Source organism: Tupaia chinensis, unplaced genomic scaffold (genome assembly GCF_000334495.1).
Source record: "Tupaia chinensis unplaced genomic scaffold, TupChi_1.0 Scaffold000018_1, whole genome shotgun sequence".
NCBI lineage: Eukaryota > Metazoa > Chordata > Mammalia > Scandentia > Tupaiidae > Tupaia > Tupaia belangeri.
In genome coordinates, this window is record NW_006159448.1 from 1,568,814 (window position 1) to 1,586,168 (window position 17,355).

The 17,355-nt window shown below is 39.4% G+C and overlaps 1 protein-coding gene across 1 annotated transcript in view; it reads left to right on the forward strand.

Moving 5' to 3' along the window:
- UNC80 (unc-80 subunit of NALCN channel complex) overlaps window positions 1-17,355 on the forward strand; it is a 240,046-nt gene that overhangs the window by 9,995 nt on the left and 212,696 nt on the right. Inside the window, exons 5-6 of the mRNA XM_006140105.3 lie at window positions 8,016-8,139; window positions 12,063-12,136. Of these exons, the coding sequence (XP_006140167.1) occupies window positions 8,016-8,139; window positions 12,063-12,136 (198 nt within the window). The remainder of the gene's footprint in view (window positions 1-8,015; window positions 8,140-12,062; window positions 12,137-17,355) is intronic.

The window sequence follows — 17,355 nt, forward strand, 5'->3', positions numbered from 1 at the left end:
GCTGTATCACAGCAAGAAACTAATTTCTTCTCTTCTTGTTCTTCTTTTTAGAGAAATTTTTGTTATAAGGAGCTCACTGGAGAGACAGAAAGTGATAAATCACCCCCCACCACCACCAAGGGGAATGGCCACACTGCAATCCCTTCTCCATTCTCCTCCTGGGATTTTAGGCATGTATACACACACACTCAGTGTGAGTTTCAAGCCACCAGGTCTGGGACTTGAGCCCCGGTTGGCCATGTGGGAGTCCAGCAATGTAACCACTACACTATCTGCTGGTCCCAACAATTAATTTCTTTAGGCCTTATTTTTCTCAAGTATGAACTGAATATAAGAATAAATGTATGGGGGAACCAGCAGTTAGCATAATGGCTATGTCGCTGGACTCCCATGTAGTTGACTATAGTTCAAGCCCTGGACCTGGTGACTTAAACTCACACTGGGCTAGTGTGAGTGCTTGCCCAAGATCCCGAGAGGAGAATGGAGGTGAAGGGATTGCAGCATGGCCATCCCCCCTGGGGGGCGGGATGCGATTTCTCACTTTCTGTCTCTCTGTCTCTCTCTGTCTTTCTGGCAAGCTCACACACCCTATAGCAAAAATCTCTCTGGGAAAAAAAAAGAATAAATGTATGGGAGCTAGCAAGTGATATCAAGATTAAGGCAGCTGGACCTCACATGGCCAACTGCACAGTTTGAGTTTCCAACCCTGTGACTTGGAAAACACCTGTGAGAGCATGTCCAAAATCCCAAGAGGAGAATGGAGGAGAAGAGATTGTGGTATGGTCATTTGCACTTGAGGGTGATTTTGATTTCTCACTTTTCAACTTTCTCTTTCTCTCTGTCTCTCTCCACTGAGCGCACACACTCTGTAGCAAAAACTGAAGACAAAAAAGGAATAAATTGATAGGGTGTTGTAGTGGTTGTAATGATTAATGTTATAGTACTCAATCTGATACATAGAAAGGCATTAACACCAGCTAGTTTTTAATGGTGGCCTTTCGTGAATATCTATGTTGTATATTTTTAGCAGAAAGGGAGTGAGCTCTTTCAGGACAGATTGCACAGGAAGTTGGGAAAGCTGGCCTCAGACCCTCTAGTTTTTTCTGTGGTCCAAGAATGGGGCACTTAAAAATGAGTGAGGCAATGCTTATAAATCAATGCACAGTGATTCATACACAGTAAACAATTACTCTTACCGACACTACTAGTATTCTTATTGTTTGTTCATTTTGTCATTGCTCTGAGAGAAGTATTGTTCTAGATATTATAAGGAAGAAAAAGACCTTCCCCACAAGACCTTTTCCATTGCAGAGAGGTGCTTTGTTTTTTCAAAATCATGGGAGAATGTACAATTTCTAACCCAGGGTTTGTGAGCCCCTGCACTTTCAGCATCTAGGCCAGATAATTATTTGCTGTAGGACATTGTCCCATGCCCTTTATAGTATTTAGTAGTATTTCTGGCCTCTGTTCACTAGATGCCAGTAACACTGCCCCTGAGTTGTGATAACCACAAATGACTCCAAACATTGTCAAATGTCCCCAGGTGGGTGGGTAGGAGAGAACCGGCCCTGACAGAGACACTGTCCGAGATCTTTCATTTGCTTTCTTATCTTATTGTTATCTTCTTCCCTACCCATCCTGTATACATGGGAACTGCCTACAACCTTGATGTCCTTTTCTCCCTAGATTCTTTTGCATTTGCCCATCAATATTCCAACCTTAGATCAAGACCCAAATCCATCTTTTCTACCCCTATCCCAGAGATCCATGTACTACTGGAAAAAACACACAGCCTTCCATACTGGTATTTCTTTTTTAAAAAAATTTTTGAGAGGTTTTGTTTTTTTGTTTGTTTGTTTGTTTGTTTTGTTTGCTTGTTTGTTTTGCGATAGGGTGCGTACACTCGCCAGAAAGACAGAGAGAGACAGAGAGACAGAAAATGAGAGATCACTCACACACATGTGCCTGGCGTGAATTTAAGCCACCGGGTCCAGGACTTGAACCACGTTAGACTACATGGAAGTCCAGCAACATAGCCATTATGCTAACTGCTGGTCTCCCATACTGGTATTTCTATAATGCTGTGGTTTCCAATCCCAGAGTCCACCCACTTGTCAATTGCTTCCTTAAATTTTTTCCAAGTCTCCACTCAGCGCTTATACACATGGTGTCGCAGGTTGAGGCGTGTACAGGACATGGTGTTGTAGGAGGTATGGGAGGCCAAAATTTCATCGCAGCATGAGCCTATGTCTACATACCCCCACCTCCCACTTACTTTTCAACCTCTTATTCTTGCTTCTATTTGTGTCTATTACATAACAAATTTTCTGACTTTTACATCCACTCACAGAGGCATGGATATCTTTGTATCCATTTTACCAAATAAAAACTAAGATTTATGGGACCAGCAATTGGCATAATGGCTATGCTGCCGGACACCCATGTAGTCAACCACGGTTCAAGTCCTGGACCAAGGGGCTTAAACTCCAAGTCCTGGACCCAGTGGCTTAAACTCACGCCAGAAGCATGTGCGTGTGTGCCCAAGATCCCTAGAGAAGAATGGATGAGAACAGATTGCAGCGTGGCCATCTCCCCTGGGGGGTGACTTCTCACTTTCTGTCTCTCTGACTCTCTCTGACTTTCTGGCGAGCGCACATGCCCTATAGCAAAACCTTCTCCAATAAAACAAAAATAAAAAAGCAAACAAACAAACAAAACACAAAGAACTAAGATTTAGAAAGATAATAATTACCTTGCTCACAACTGAGCAAGGTGGAGTTTAAACCCAATTCCATCTGGCTTTCTATAAAACTACACTGTTTTTAAGTCTGTGCTGGAGCTCTTTTCATGAAGTTCATCAACAACCTCTGAATGGTTGAACCTAATCTCTATTTCACAGTCCTCATTTTATTTATTTATTTATTTTTATTTATTTTAAGTTTTTTTGCCATAGGTCGCATGCTCTCACCGGAGAGAGACAGAGAGAGAAAGTGAGAGTGAAAATGATAAGTCACCCTCCAAGAGGGATGGCCATGATACAATTCCTTCTACCCCATTCTCCTCTTGGGATTTTGGGCATGTGCACACATGTGCCTAGTGTGACTTTTAAGCCACCAGGTCCAAGACTTCAACTACAGTTGGCCATGTGGAAGTCCAGCACCTTAATCACCACACTCCCTGCTAGCCCTAGTCCTCAATTTATTAAACCTCAGGTGTATTTGAAACCATCTTCATGCCGTCTTGAAACTTTCTGCTCTCCTGATGATACCATCCTCCACTGGTTCTCCTTGTAAGCTATTTCTTCTGTTGAAGGCTTATCTTCTTTGCCTGTCCCTTGATTACGGGGATTCCCCAGGGAGGTATCATGAAGACTTTGCTCTTCTTACTCTATCTTCTACTTCGAAGACCACTTCCCAGCTTCCTATAGGCTGAGATTACATAATTATACATGTCCAGTCAAACTCCTTTCTTGGCCTCAAGACCAAACTGTCAACTGACTTCTCTAAATAGATGATCCATGGACCCATTCAACCTCCCCTGAAGTGAGCCCTTTCTCTTTATTCAGTATTTTAGATAATATCCTCGTTCTTACAAACTCAAACTACCTCTAACTACTCCCTTATCTTTATTTGATCACTCCTTTCATCACAGAGTCCTACTCATTTTGTCTCCTGAATATATCTTAAAATTATCACATCTTCCTTATCTCCATCTCTACTACCTTAGCCCAAGCTTTTCTCATTTCTTACTTGGACCATTTTCTAATCTGACTCACAGTCTCCTGGCTTGCTCATAAAACCCAACCTCAACTCCAAAGTGATCTATCTAAAATGTAGATCTGACCATGTTATCAACATGCTTAAAATAGTTTGTTGACTTCTTGTCATACAGAGTAAATTCCAGTTCCTTAATCTGGTATACCAGCCCCCCTATGACCTATTTGACTACTTCTACTGTCCATGAGCTTCAGATGCTTAGAGTATCTTCAAGAAGATAACGTGATTTTTTCCAAGCTTTCCTCGTGCTGGTCCTCTGCCTAGAATGCCCACATATAGTACCTTTCTGTCTAGAAAACTCCTGTTTATCCTTTAATACTTATTCAAGATCTATCCTCCCTCCTCCTCTATTTCCATAATACTGTATGCACATTTTTATTGTTATACTTCACTCTTTATCATCTCTTAATGTGCCTGTCTCTCCCACTAGATTCTGAATGGTTTGAGGGTAGAAATTATCATTATACCCATGGTAGCTGACACGGTATCTATGTTTATTAAGTGCTTAATTAATATTTATTAAATGAATTAGCTCACTAATTAGTAAATAAATCTAAGTGACTCATCCTTTCATTAGACCATGTATTAGTCAATGCATATTGTCTATGCTTTTAATTTGTATTAGGCTCAAATATTTTAATAACATTAATAATCTGAAAATGCTGTCAAATACATTACTAATTTTAAACTGGATTTAATTTTATTAGTAAAAAATGATGAGTACTGGGACCAGCAGTTAGCGTAATGGCTGTGTCACTGGACTCCCATGTAGTCAACCGCGGTTCGCTTCCTGGACCCAGTGTCTTAAAACTCACGCTGGGTGCATGTGCGTGTGTGCCCAAGATCCCAAGAGGAGAACGGAGGAGAAGGGATTGCAGCGTGGCCATACCCCCTGGGGGGTGATTTCTCGCTTTCTGTCTCTCTGTCTCTCTCTGTCTGTCTGGTGAGCGCACACGCCCTATGGCAAAAACCTCTCAAAAAAAAAAAAATGATGAGTACTTTTTAAACTAGGAATCCTCTTTAAATGGGTATCAATGTTGTCATTACTTTATCAGATTTACTTATTCCTTCAGTGAATCCTGTATGCTAAGCACTAATCAAAGTATTGGTGGCATAGTGGGAAATAAAACAAAATGCAAGCTCTCAAGGGTATTTTAACAAATCCATACATGTGAAGTAAACAAATTGAAAAAAAAGAAACTTAAAATAATAGTTGTTTAATTCAATCTCTCTAAGCTACTAGTAAATGCATTTAGAATTGCTTCATGGTCTGGAGATTGATTGGATTTAGCTGGTGTTATCCAAAGAAAGTAAAATATGCTTAATTAATTAACAATTATGTATTGATACTCAAGAAGGAATGCACAGAAAAAAGAGATCTCAATTCATTTTCAGGAAATATACAATGTAGTTGGGGATGTACCATATGAAAAAAATAATGACACTAACTGCCAGAGTTTTATGCAAGAGAACTCAAGTCCTATTGTAATTTCCATCCAAGCTTTACTTATATCAAGATTTTTATGAGAAAGATGGAAAAGAACTGAGCTCCGAGAGTAAAAAAATCATTGAAATCAGGTCAAGTGAGGTTTGGCTTCCTGCATTTCTTGAGAGAAATCTGATAAGCTTTGCTTAGTATTAATTCTCTGCTTGCTGCATCTAATACCATGTGTAATACCATGCAGACATCCCCATTGTCCATTTCAAGGAATTCAGCTTACTCCCCTCTTAACTGTAAACCAGTCGGCCTACATGCTTATTCAGGATCTCTGATTGAAATGTCTCACAGGCATCTGTCAGGCAGTCTGTTATCTGGTATTCTATCTTATTTTCCTCGACTCTTCCCTCACTTACTTGGCCACAGGCACAATCTCCTGGCTCTTTCAACACACTAGGCATACACAGAGCTTTGCACTTATTGATCCTCCTTCATGACACCTTTCCTGGTGAGATCTACATGATAGTGCTTTCATTTCATTCAGATCTTTACTCCAAAGCCACCTTCTGAACAAACCCTTCCTTGGTCTTTCTGTCTAAAATGTCAATACCTTGCCTTCATGTCCTTTTACCCACTTTCCTACTCCCTTTCACTATGAGCAGGAACTTTTGTGTGCTTTGTTCACTGTTGTGTTTAAGAACCCAGAATAGTACCAGGCACAAAGTAGGTTCCCTATAAATGTAGAATAAATGTTGAATGAATTACGCTAAATACTTTATGTGCATTCCTAGTACTTCCACAGAGAATCTTTTTTTTTTTTTTTAAAGGTTTTCTATAGGGCGCATGCGCTCGCCAGACAGAGGGAGACAGACAGAAAGCGAGAAATCAACCCCCGGGGGGGGTGGACACGCCGCAATCCCTTCTCCTCCGTACTCCTCTTAGGATCTTGGGCACACACGCACACAAGTCCGGTGTGAGTTTTTTAAGCCACCGGGTCCGGGATGCGAACCGCAGTCGACTATGTGGGAGCCCAGTGACATAGCCATTACGCTAACTGCTGGTCCCTCCACAGAGAATCTTAAAGCCCTTTCCAAGTAAACACTGTTGTGGATACTTTGTTAAGTAGTGCCAAGATCCCAGTCTAGTCTTTAGCTTTACAGAAGAGCCCTCTCTGTGCCGATGTGTGAATTTACTCAGGGATTCCATCAACTTCTCAGATGAAGATTTCTTGACTTTTAGATACATTGCTCAGCCATTTGCAAAATTTCTTTTCTTTTCTGTGTTTCCAATGTCTTCCTAGCTCTTTTCCTTCTAACTCAGGTTTTCAACTATGGCTACACTTGAGAGTTACCAGGAGAAACTTTAGAAAACCTCACAGAGGTCTGAAGTTAATTGATCTGGGTAGGGGGAGGACTTGAGACTGGATCTCCAATGTTCTAAAAGCCTCCCAGATCATTAAAATATGAAAGTCACAGTTGTAAGCCACTACCTTAAGTGAGTTTCTGAGTCTCAGATGTGTTTATTAATCTATGATCACATTCTCAGCTTCCATCTTAACATTGTTTACAGAGACTGAGTGGGGTTTTTTTAGAATTCTTTTTATTTCATTTTATTCACCATTATTATTATTATTATTATTATTATTATTATATTTGACCAGAAACAAACAGAGAGAGAGGAAGAGAAAGTAAAAAGCAAGCTACTACTCAGACTGCAAAATTTCAGTTTGCCATATATTTGGGCTTAGACAATATGAGATTGCAATTTAAACATCCCAATCTCTCAAGATGATATGATATGATAGAAAAATGTGCTCCTGGAAGAGACCTACAATTATAGGCAAATTTTGTGAGCATGGGTTGTAAAGTCAGTCCAATTCAGAAAGTATTGATTGTCTGTTGTGCATCCCATTCCTTTTTTTTTTTTTTTAAGAGAGATTTTTGCTATAGGGCATGTATGCTTGCCAGACAGACAGAGAGACAGAAAGCGAGAAATCATCCCCCAGGAGGGGATGGACACATCAAAATTCCTTCTCCATTTTCCTCTTGGGATTTTGGGCATGCATGCACACACATCTGGCATGGGTTTTAAATCACTGGATCCAGGACTAGAACTGTGGCCAACTGCGTGGGAGTCCAGTGAGCAATGTAACCATTTTGTCATCTGTTGGTCCCATTCTTAGTACTGCATTAAGTGCTGTGATGATCCTGGGTGCTGGGGGAAAACAGGATGCTTGATCTATCCCAGTCCTCAAGGAATTAAAGTAGTTGAGAAAACGACGTTACAAAATGCATTATGAAGGATCAAAATGACATGTATGCAATTTCATGAAATTCAAATAAAAGAACTGGAGAATAAAATGTTAGAATATCCAGATCTAAGAATATTGCCTTATAAGGGAGAAATAGGGATAATTAAATAATTAAGGGGAATGAAAATGGCAACCACAGTAAAGAGAGCTGCCAAGACTCTTGAAAGAAAACATTCACGATCTCTGCAAGCACAAAACAATAATTTGTGTGTTTCACAAAACTAAATTTGGGTTAGTTATTAATTTTGCATAAAGCAAATCGTGATTTTGGTAGTAATTACAATGATAACTGGGTTCACTGGTTTATTATAAAAACAATAACTTCGAGTTGTTAGTTTATGGTACGAACACTCATCTGAGGGATGAGAGAGATTAGGCAGATCCACCTACTCTGAATATTACCTCGTGAATGATGGCAATCCTTGTTTCTACTGGTCCTTTTAGCCAGTTCTTATGGGCCATACCTGACATAGATCTTCTCTTTCCCCAGGAATCGGACCTCACCTTCCGACTTGCCAGTGGGCTTGTTATATGGCAGCCGATGTGGGAGCACAGGCAGCCTGAAGTCTCTGGTTTCACAGCTCTGGTGAAGCCCATCAGGAACATCATTACAGGTTTGTGGCTTACACATCCATGGGTCAGTATTAGCCGATTTCCTTACGCACAGGAGTAAGGATGATGACGTGATCTGTCCATAAGACGTCAAGATGCAGCTAAACTCTCCGAGGAGTTATCTAGGTGTCCAGGTACAGAGCTTAGTCATGAGGAGAAAATCTGAGCCAGCCGTACATGCCTTTCTGTTATGAGAGTTGGGCTAAGTCATTTAAACGTCTCATGCATCAGTTTTCTCTAAGATTGGAGTTGAGATATAGTATTGATTATATCTTAGTTATGTACTGTACAGGATTGTTATGAGGAATAAATAAGTTAATATCTGTGAAGCTGTTCAGCAGAATTCCTGGCATACCATGAGAACGTAGGAGGGAACTATTGCTGTTATCACTGTCATTCATGCTTCTCTTAATGATGGAGCCCTGAAAACTGGCTTCTTATATGATTTCATCATTGTGTAAATACCCTAGAGTGTACTTACACAGACAAAGGTGTTATAGTCCACTGCACGCCTGGGTTACATAGTATAGCCTACTACAACCATATATATTTTTTCACCGGGTGCATGTGCTCACTGGAGAGAGACAGTGAGAGGGGAAGAGAGAAATTGCCCTCCATGGGTAATGGCCATGCTGTAGTCCCTTCTCTTCCATTCCCCTTCTGGGATTTTGGGCACACATGCACACACATCTGGCCTGAGTTTCAATCCACTGTGTCAGTCATGTGGGAGTTCAGCACCGTAGTCATGACACCACCTGCTGGCCCCGCCTACTATAATCTTATGGGACTGCCTTCAAATATGTGGTCTGTTGTTGACTGAAATGTTATGTGGCACATGATGGTATTATTATTATTATTGTTGTAACATCGTCATTCATGGTAGATGGAGTAGACTCTTTACCAATATCTTCTTAGATTTTATTGTAACCGAAGCATTTCACCTCAGGAGTTATATAATAAAATAATCCTATTGTTAAATTATAGAAAACATACAGTATGATAGATTGAAAAATACATGAATAGATTGAAAAAGATGGCACATATACCCTATGGAATATTACTCAGCCTTAAAAAAAAATGAGACCTGACATTTGATAGAAAGTGGATGCATATGGAAGATTTACTGCTAAGTGAAGCAAGCCAGACTATGAAAGACAGGCATTGTATGTTCTCACTCAATGCGTACCACATGTCTGCACTCTATAGCAAAAACTGAAAGATTGGAAAGCATCAAAGCATGGAGAACAAGTATTAAAACTAGAGACACTGCAGGAGGAAGGTGGGAAGTGGAGGAGAGTGAGAGAGAGGGCATCAGGGAGAAAAAGAAAGACACAAAACATTTAAGGGATACAAAAACAGGCAAGTATCCGTTGAGGATAATGTATATGGTTATGTATTTGACTGGACTAATTTACAGTGTATTCATGCTAGGAAAATTCATTCTGTATGCTGTAATGATATACAGGGATTGATGTAAAAAATAATAATAACAAAATAAAATAAAATATCTTTTAAAAAATAGAATAACCCATGTTCTATTGCTAAGAACAGCAGGAAAAAGATCTGTGATTACAGGCCAAATGCTATTCAAATAAAAACTGTTTTGTAATGAAACTAAAAAAAAAAAAAGTCATGGCAGGCTCAGGCTTCACTCCACATCTCTCTCTTACTGTATATGTAACTTAACTTCCCTGAACATTTTCATTTCTGTTAAAAAAGTTAATAATGTAATCTCAAAGACCTTCTAACTAAGGAGTAAATGAGAATGTGCAACAATTGCCATTTTATAGTAAATGCTTACTAAATTTCATCTTTCCACTCTCAATTTATTTTTAGTATCGCAAGTAGAATTTTATAAGAGATAAATTATGCAGAAAATCTACAGAAGTATATAGACATATACATATATTTCTCTACACATACATATTTAAAAACAGATATATACATACAAATATATATGTATATAGTTTGCTTACTTTATGAGGATTTTGCAGAGGACTATGTATGCAAAAGGTTTTTATTTTTTTAATTTTTAAAAAATTTATTTATTTATTTATTTTGGGGGAGGATTTTTTGCTATAGGGCGCTTGCACTCGCCAGACAGACTGAGAGAGACAGAGAGATAGAAAGTGAGAAATCACCCCCCAGGGGGGATGGCCACTCCGCAATCCCTTCTCCTCCATTCTCCTCTTGGGATCTTGGGCACACATGCACAAACGCCCAGCGTGAGTTTAAGCCACCAGGTCCAGCGACATAGCCATTACGCTAACTGCTGGTCCCTGCAAAAGGTTTTTATAAAGGAAAGGAAACTATAAGCACATTTTCATAGACTTCCTCCATAACTTAACACAACCTTCTAAGGTATGTAATATGTTCCTAAACATATTAATTGTATAAACCAAAGGCTGTCACATTATTCATATATTTGATAGGAGGCTTATAGTGACAAACATTCAGAAGGAGGGTAAAAAAACTTTAATATAGTGAAAGTAGATTAAATCCCACAGAAGACAGAAGAGAATAAAATGTGCTAACATATAACACAATTATTATGGAAAAAAGCTTATTTTTAGAAACGAATTAAAAAATTAAAATTTGTAATGTGTTAAAGTCTTTTCTAACACTTTTCTATATGAGTGGGGAAGTCACTTCAAATTTAGGGCTCCCTCTCTCCCTGATTAATATATAAACTATCATTTAATAAATATATAAAAATTACTAAGCAACCATGTCTTTTCATGGAAGCATCTGGGCTATTTGTGAACCACCCCCCATACTTTGCTTCTGGATGATATTCACAGTGGGTTTCTTTTCCCTCTGCCTAATGCCTGAAGACTTGAAATGGTGCCCAGCATCTGAAGGAAAAATTAGACTCAGATTAACATCCCCAGAAAAAAAAGCAATGGTATATGATGACATTGATAAATCACCCTTCTTCTCTGCACCAGTTTACTCACAATTCAAATGATACACGCCATCTTAGATTTCTGCTGTGCCTGATCCTCAGATCAAGCTATAACTGATTTGGATCTATCTTTAAGTACCACATATTATGGTGGCAGTTAAAGCATAACTCTGGAATCAGCCCCTGTTGGAACTGTATTGTAAGAGCCAAAGGACCTTGGCAAGTTAAGCTCTGTAAATCTTAACATCTTCAGTTGTAAAACAGTGATAATGATATAACAGTATGATATTATTATTGTATGGGTAAAATTAGTTGTATATGTAAATTTTAGAAGAGGATTAGCATGTATTTAACACTAAGTAGATGACAACTATTGTTTTTAATGTTGCCAATTTTTGAGCACCTGAACCTACTGGGTCAAAAAAAAATGGGTATCTATATTGATAACCTAAAAACGCTAATAATTTTGAATTGCTTATTTGATTTCTCTTAAAGCATGCATTATGAAATGTCTTCTTTTGAAGTGGTAATGATCTGTGAAAATGGTTTTCTATTTAAAAATAAAGTGAACTTATGAAATAAAATGAACTTGGGCTAGCCTGGTAGCTTAGTGGTTAAAGAGAGCCAGATCCCGCACAGTCAGCTGCAAGCCTGTTCATGTATGCCCTACATTCTGATAGGATGAAGAGATGGACGAGAGGGAATTGCAACATGACCATACCCACTTTCTCTTTCTTTCTCTGGCAAGCTCAGGTACTCTCTGACCATTTAAAAGAAAGAAAAAGAAAGAAAGAAAGAAAGAGAGAGAGAGAGAGAGGGGGAGAGAGAGAGGAAGGAAGGAAGGAAGGAAAGAAGGAAGGGAGAGAGAGAGAGAAGTAAGGGAGAGAGAGAGAGAAGGAAGGAAGGAAGGAAAGAAGGAAGGAAGGAAGGAAGGAAGGAAGGAAGGAAGGAAGGAAGGAAGAAAGAAAATGACCTTATAATCTTATCAAATTTGTGCTCTAATTTCTTCCATTTTTGCAGCCAAGAGAAGTTCTCCTATCAACAGTCAAAGTCAGACTTGTGAATCACCAAATCAAGACACAAGACATCGAGAGGTTTGTTTACTATAATCACAAGAATAGAGGCGGTAATCCCTTAAATGTAGTGTAGTACGAAGGGTAAGAACTAAGTTCTAGAATCATACAGCCAGGCTAAATGCCAGCTCCTCCTCCCTGAATGTGCACCTTGTAACAGCCTCAAGTTTTCTGTCAGTCAAGTATAAAAATTAATTTTATGCATCTTTCAAAAGCATGGAGGTGTTGGAACCAGCAGTTAGTGTAATGGCTAGGTCGCTGGACTCCCATGTAGTCAACTGCGGTTTGAGTTGCGGACCTGGTGTCTTAAACTCATGCTGGCGAGTGTGCATGCGTGCCCAAGATCCCGAGAGGAGAATGGAAGAGAAGGGATTGTGGCATGGCCATCACCCCTTGGGGGTGATTTCTCGCTTTCTGTCTCTCTGTCTCTCTCTTTCTGGAGAGCGCATGCGCCCTACAGCAAAAAAATAAATAAATAAAAAATAAAAAATCTCAAAAAAAAAAGCATGTAGGTATGGAGGTGTTGAAACAAGACCATGCACAGCTACTGTTTTATCTTGATGATCAGCGTGTTGTAGATAATGTTTATCTCCATGGCTAGCATGTAACTCTCAATAAATGTTAGTAATCACTATTCATTCCTTGTTAAGTAAAGTATCGTCTTATTTTCAGTCCATTTAGAATGCCCTGATATTTGTTAACTAACTCTAATGTAGGTAGGATTGTGCCACAAGAGGTGGGGAGGAGGGTGTAGGAAGGAGGCCCAAATACAACCCTATCCCTTAAGGAAGCCAAAGTATAATGAGCTGTCAAGGCTAACCCACATAAAACAAAAGATGAAAAATACAACGGAATATATTTAAATACAAGTTTGTCACATTTTAGATCAGAAAAGAAAAAAATGAAGGTCAGGATAGTTGAAAGCTATATGGAAATATATACCTACTAGTCACTTGATACGTCATTAGCTGATCTGCCTTCATTTTCATTTCAACATGTGCAAAATGAAACTTGCTACCTTCTGTTAAAATTGGATCCTCTTGGGAACCAGCAGTTAGCGTAATGGCTATGTCTCTGGACTCCCACGTAGTTGACCGCGGTTCACGTCCCGGATGCGGTGACTTAAACTCACGCGGGGTTCGTGTGCGTGCATGCCCAAGATCCTGAGAGGAGAATGGAGGAGAAGGGATTGCGGCATGACCATCCCCTCTGAGGAGTGATTTCTTGCTTTCTGTCTCTCTGTCTCTCTCTGTCTGTCTGGCGAGTGCACACGCCCTATAGTGAAAACCTCTCAAAAAAAAAAAAAAATTGGATCCTCTTTCCACCTGCCAGGAATATTACTATCCTTTTATCCTCCACACTGGGATTTTTGGAGTCTTGTCATTTGCTGAGCAATTGCTAAATACAGACACTGTGACTTAAATACTGTAAGATGTATTTATCATGGTTTTCACATTTAATGTCTTTGAACTTGAGTGTCCTTGACAATCTTTAGTCTTTTCCAGGCTCTTTGTCTGGTGTCACAACCAAGCTCTTTGGTGTCTTGATGTGGTCATCATTCTTTTTTTTTTTTTTTTTTGAGAGATTTTCACTGTAGGGCGCGTGCGCTCGCCAGACAGACAGAAAGAGACAGAGAGACAGAAAGCGAGAAATCACCCCCCAGGGGGGATGGTCACGCCGCAATCCCTTCTCCTCCATTCTCCTCTCGGGATCTTGGGCACGCACGCACACGCGCCCGGCGTGAGTTTTAAGCCACCGGGTCCGGGACACGAACCGCGGTCGACTACGTGGGAGTCCAGCGACATAGCCATTACGCTAACTGCTGGTTCCCGATGTGGTCATCATTCTTGTGCAGCATCAATTTATGGTGTTAGAACAAGTGGCTTAGAAGAGTATATCAGAATAATAGTACAGAACTTTTAAAAAATAAATCTTTTAAAAAATAATATTCCTGGACTGCCCTGTGGCCTGGTGCTAAGGGAGCTGGAGCCTCCATGGCTAGTCACAGCTCACACCCTGCTCCCCATGTGCATGCATGCCCCAATTCCCCGTGAGATGGAGAAATGGAGAAGGTGTTTCAGCATGACCACACACCACTGGTGGTGCTTCCTCCCCACTCCATCCCATTTTCTCTCTCTCTGTCTCTCTGGCAAGCACAAGCACCGTCTTGCAATTAGAAAAATAACACTCTTGACACAGAGGAAGTTTTTCTTCAGAAAAACTCAAATATTAACAACAGTGATTCAAAAGTTCTAAATGTGAAGAAGTTTTAGGAAAACCCATACTAATTTGTTTTACTTGTACTTTCCTTTTACATATACATGGGATATTCAGTTGAGTTTAAAATAGCTCTTTCAATAAGTAAAGTAAAATATCCTCACTAATAAGAACTGAAGTGTTCTAGTTTAATTAACATGTTTTCCTTTAAAAAATACATAAAGTAATAGTAGTGACCACTTAGAGACAATGAAATACATAAATCTCTGTCCTTTTAGTCCTCTGTATTTAATTTCTTTCTCTCTCTCTCTGTCTCTCTTTTTTTAAATTTTTTTCTTTTTAAGGAGTAACTGATTCGTCTTCCTCAGCCCCCTTTTTTTTTTTTTTTTTTGGAGAGGTTTTTGCTATAGGGTGCGTGCGCTCTCCAGAAAGACACAGAAAGAGAGAGAGAGACAGAAAGCGAGAAATCACTCCCCAGTGGGGATAGCCACGCTGCAATCCCTTCTCCTCCAGTCTCCTCTCGGGATCTTGGGCATGCACGCACATGCGCCGACGTGAGTTTTAAGCCACCAGGTCCTGGACGTGAACCGTGGTCGGTTACATGGGAGTCCAGTGACATAGCCATTACGCTAACTGCTGGTCTCCCTCTCTCCGTCTCTTTTTAATGTCAGAGGACACATACACATGGCACAAGAGAGAGAAAGTACCCTTCAGTGGGTCCTGGTCTTGCTACAATCCTCTTTCCTCCAAATCTCCATTTCATCAGCACCTTGGGTATGTGTGTTGGCACACTGCATGAAGCCAGTGGGGCTAGGACTCCAACCCCAGTCAGCCAAGTGGATTTGGTTTCCTCTGTGCAGGGCCTAACTTCAGAGCCACCCTCTGACTTCCTTCTGAGTCATATTGTTTTCTTTTTGTTATGTTGTTCTCTATTCTCTATGTCCATTTTTTTTCCTTTGGAGAGGTTTTTGGTATGGGGCATGTGAGTTCACCAGAAAGACAGAAAGAGACAGAGAGACAGAAAGTGGGAAATCACCCCCCAGGATGGATGGCCACATTGCAATCCTTTCTCCTCCATTCTCCTCTCGGGATCTTGGGCATGCACGCACACGCGCCCGGCATGAGTTTTAAGTCACCAGGTCCAGGACACGAACTGCAGTCTACTATGTGGGAGTCCAGCGACATAGCCATTATGCTAACTGCTGGTCCCGTTCTATGTTCATGATTACTCTCTAAATCTAGAATTTCATTACTAGATTGCAGCTTGATTGACCTAATTGGATTTTCTACCTCTAGCTGTTCCTGCTTCAAATAAGTACCACTTAATAATGCTTGACTAATCTTTTGAATGCAACATTTATTTATTAACTCATCATTCCACAGAAGCTATTATATGCCAAGTCTCATCCTTATATCATATCCTTTTTTCCTTAGAAACCTACAGTGAATCTCACTGACCATCACTTCAAACTTCTCTCCCTGGTTCTCTGTGTCTTCCACCACCTGGCACCATTCTTTCTGAACTGCCCTATCTCTGTTTGCCCCTGCAGTCAGTTAAGCATTCCCTCCAACATTTCTAACATGTACATTTCAGCCTCTGAGTCTTTGCATAGACTATTTAACAGAAATGCATTCCTTGTGGCTCGTCTAAATTTTATCCTTTTAAGGGCCAATTGCCATCTCAATTCCTCATGAATCCTTGTCCAGTTAGGATGCTTTAAATCTGCACACAGCAGTATGGTAGCCACTGGCCAGTATGGTAAATCCATGTGGTTATTGAACACTTGAAATATGGCTAGTCTTAACTGAGAGTATAAAATGTACATCAGGTTTTGAAAACATAGTATTAAAAAAGTAAGCATCTTATTAATAATTTTGTATTGATTACATGTTGAAGTGATAATTTGAGGTTAAGTATAATATATTATTGAAGTGAATCTCACCCTGTTTCTTTTTACTTCTTTAAATGTAGCCTCTAAACTATTTGAAATCAGATATGTGGCCATTTGAGTCTTGCATTATATTTCTATTGGACTTGTTGCTCTAGAACACTTCCTGTCTTACAATTTACCTGTTAATTCTTGAGTTCAAGGTTCAAGTATATACATAGTCTCTCAAATTTTCTAACATGATGCACACATAGTATGCTATGCTACATATGGTACATGTGCTAAAGAATTCTTTGATCAAGTACTAAAGACTCATTTCAGAACTAAATTGATAAATGAAATCAAGCAAAAAAGATTTATTTCTTGGAATTCTAGCTGTATTCAACCACATGCCATATGGTTGAATACTGCTTTATTTGGAGTATGAAAATAGAAATTGAATTACTATTATAGATTTTTGAGGATCTTCATGCCTCAATTAGAAATTTCATCTGTGATATCTATGGAAAAATATCTCACATATCTGGGAAGGAATACATTATCAACTAAATGTGGTTAAAATAAGCTACTCAGTAAAAGAATTACTGAATATATACATAAAAATCAGAATAAAAGTCATAGTGCCCACTTGAGAAAATGTGTCACGTCCATCATCTAATTAATGACGAAATCATGTTTGACCCTTGCACTTTCATCCTCGTGGTTTTGCTTCAATTCGATTAGCTCCTGCAAACCTAAGGCTCATTTTTAGCTTTATGCCTCTATTCAGTTCATCCAAACACTGCCATATTGTTGATGAATTGTGGGTTTTTAACTCTCCTATTGATGCTGGATATGGAAGCGAAAAGGAAAAGAATCACAGACAAAATGAAATAAAATGTGTGAAAGTACTTAACCTAATGCTTGAAATCACACTCTGGAAGTGCTCTCTAGAAGTCTTTTAATTCCCTTTTAGATGAAGGCAAAAATCCCTTGATCTATGACATTTTAATTAGTTATATTAAATGTATTTATGTATATATGTGTATATATATATATATATATATATATTCATGTAAGCATGTCTATACTATAATACGTATAACAGAGAATATAATAAAAGGAAATTAAAAGAAACTGATCTGTGTCTCCCCC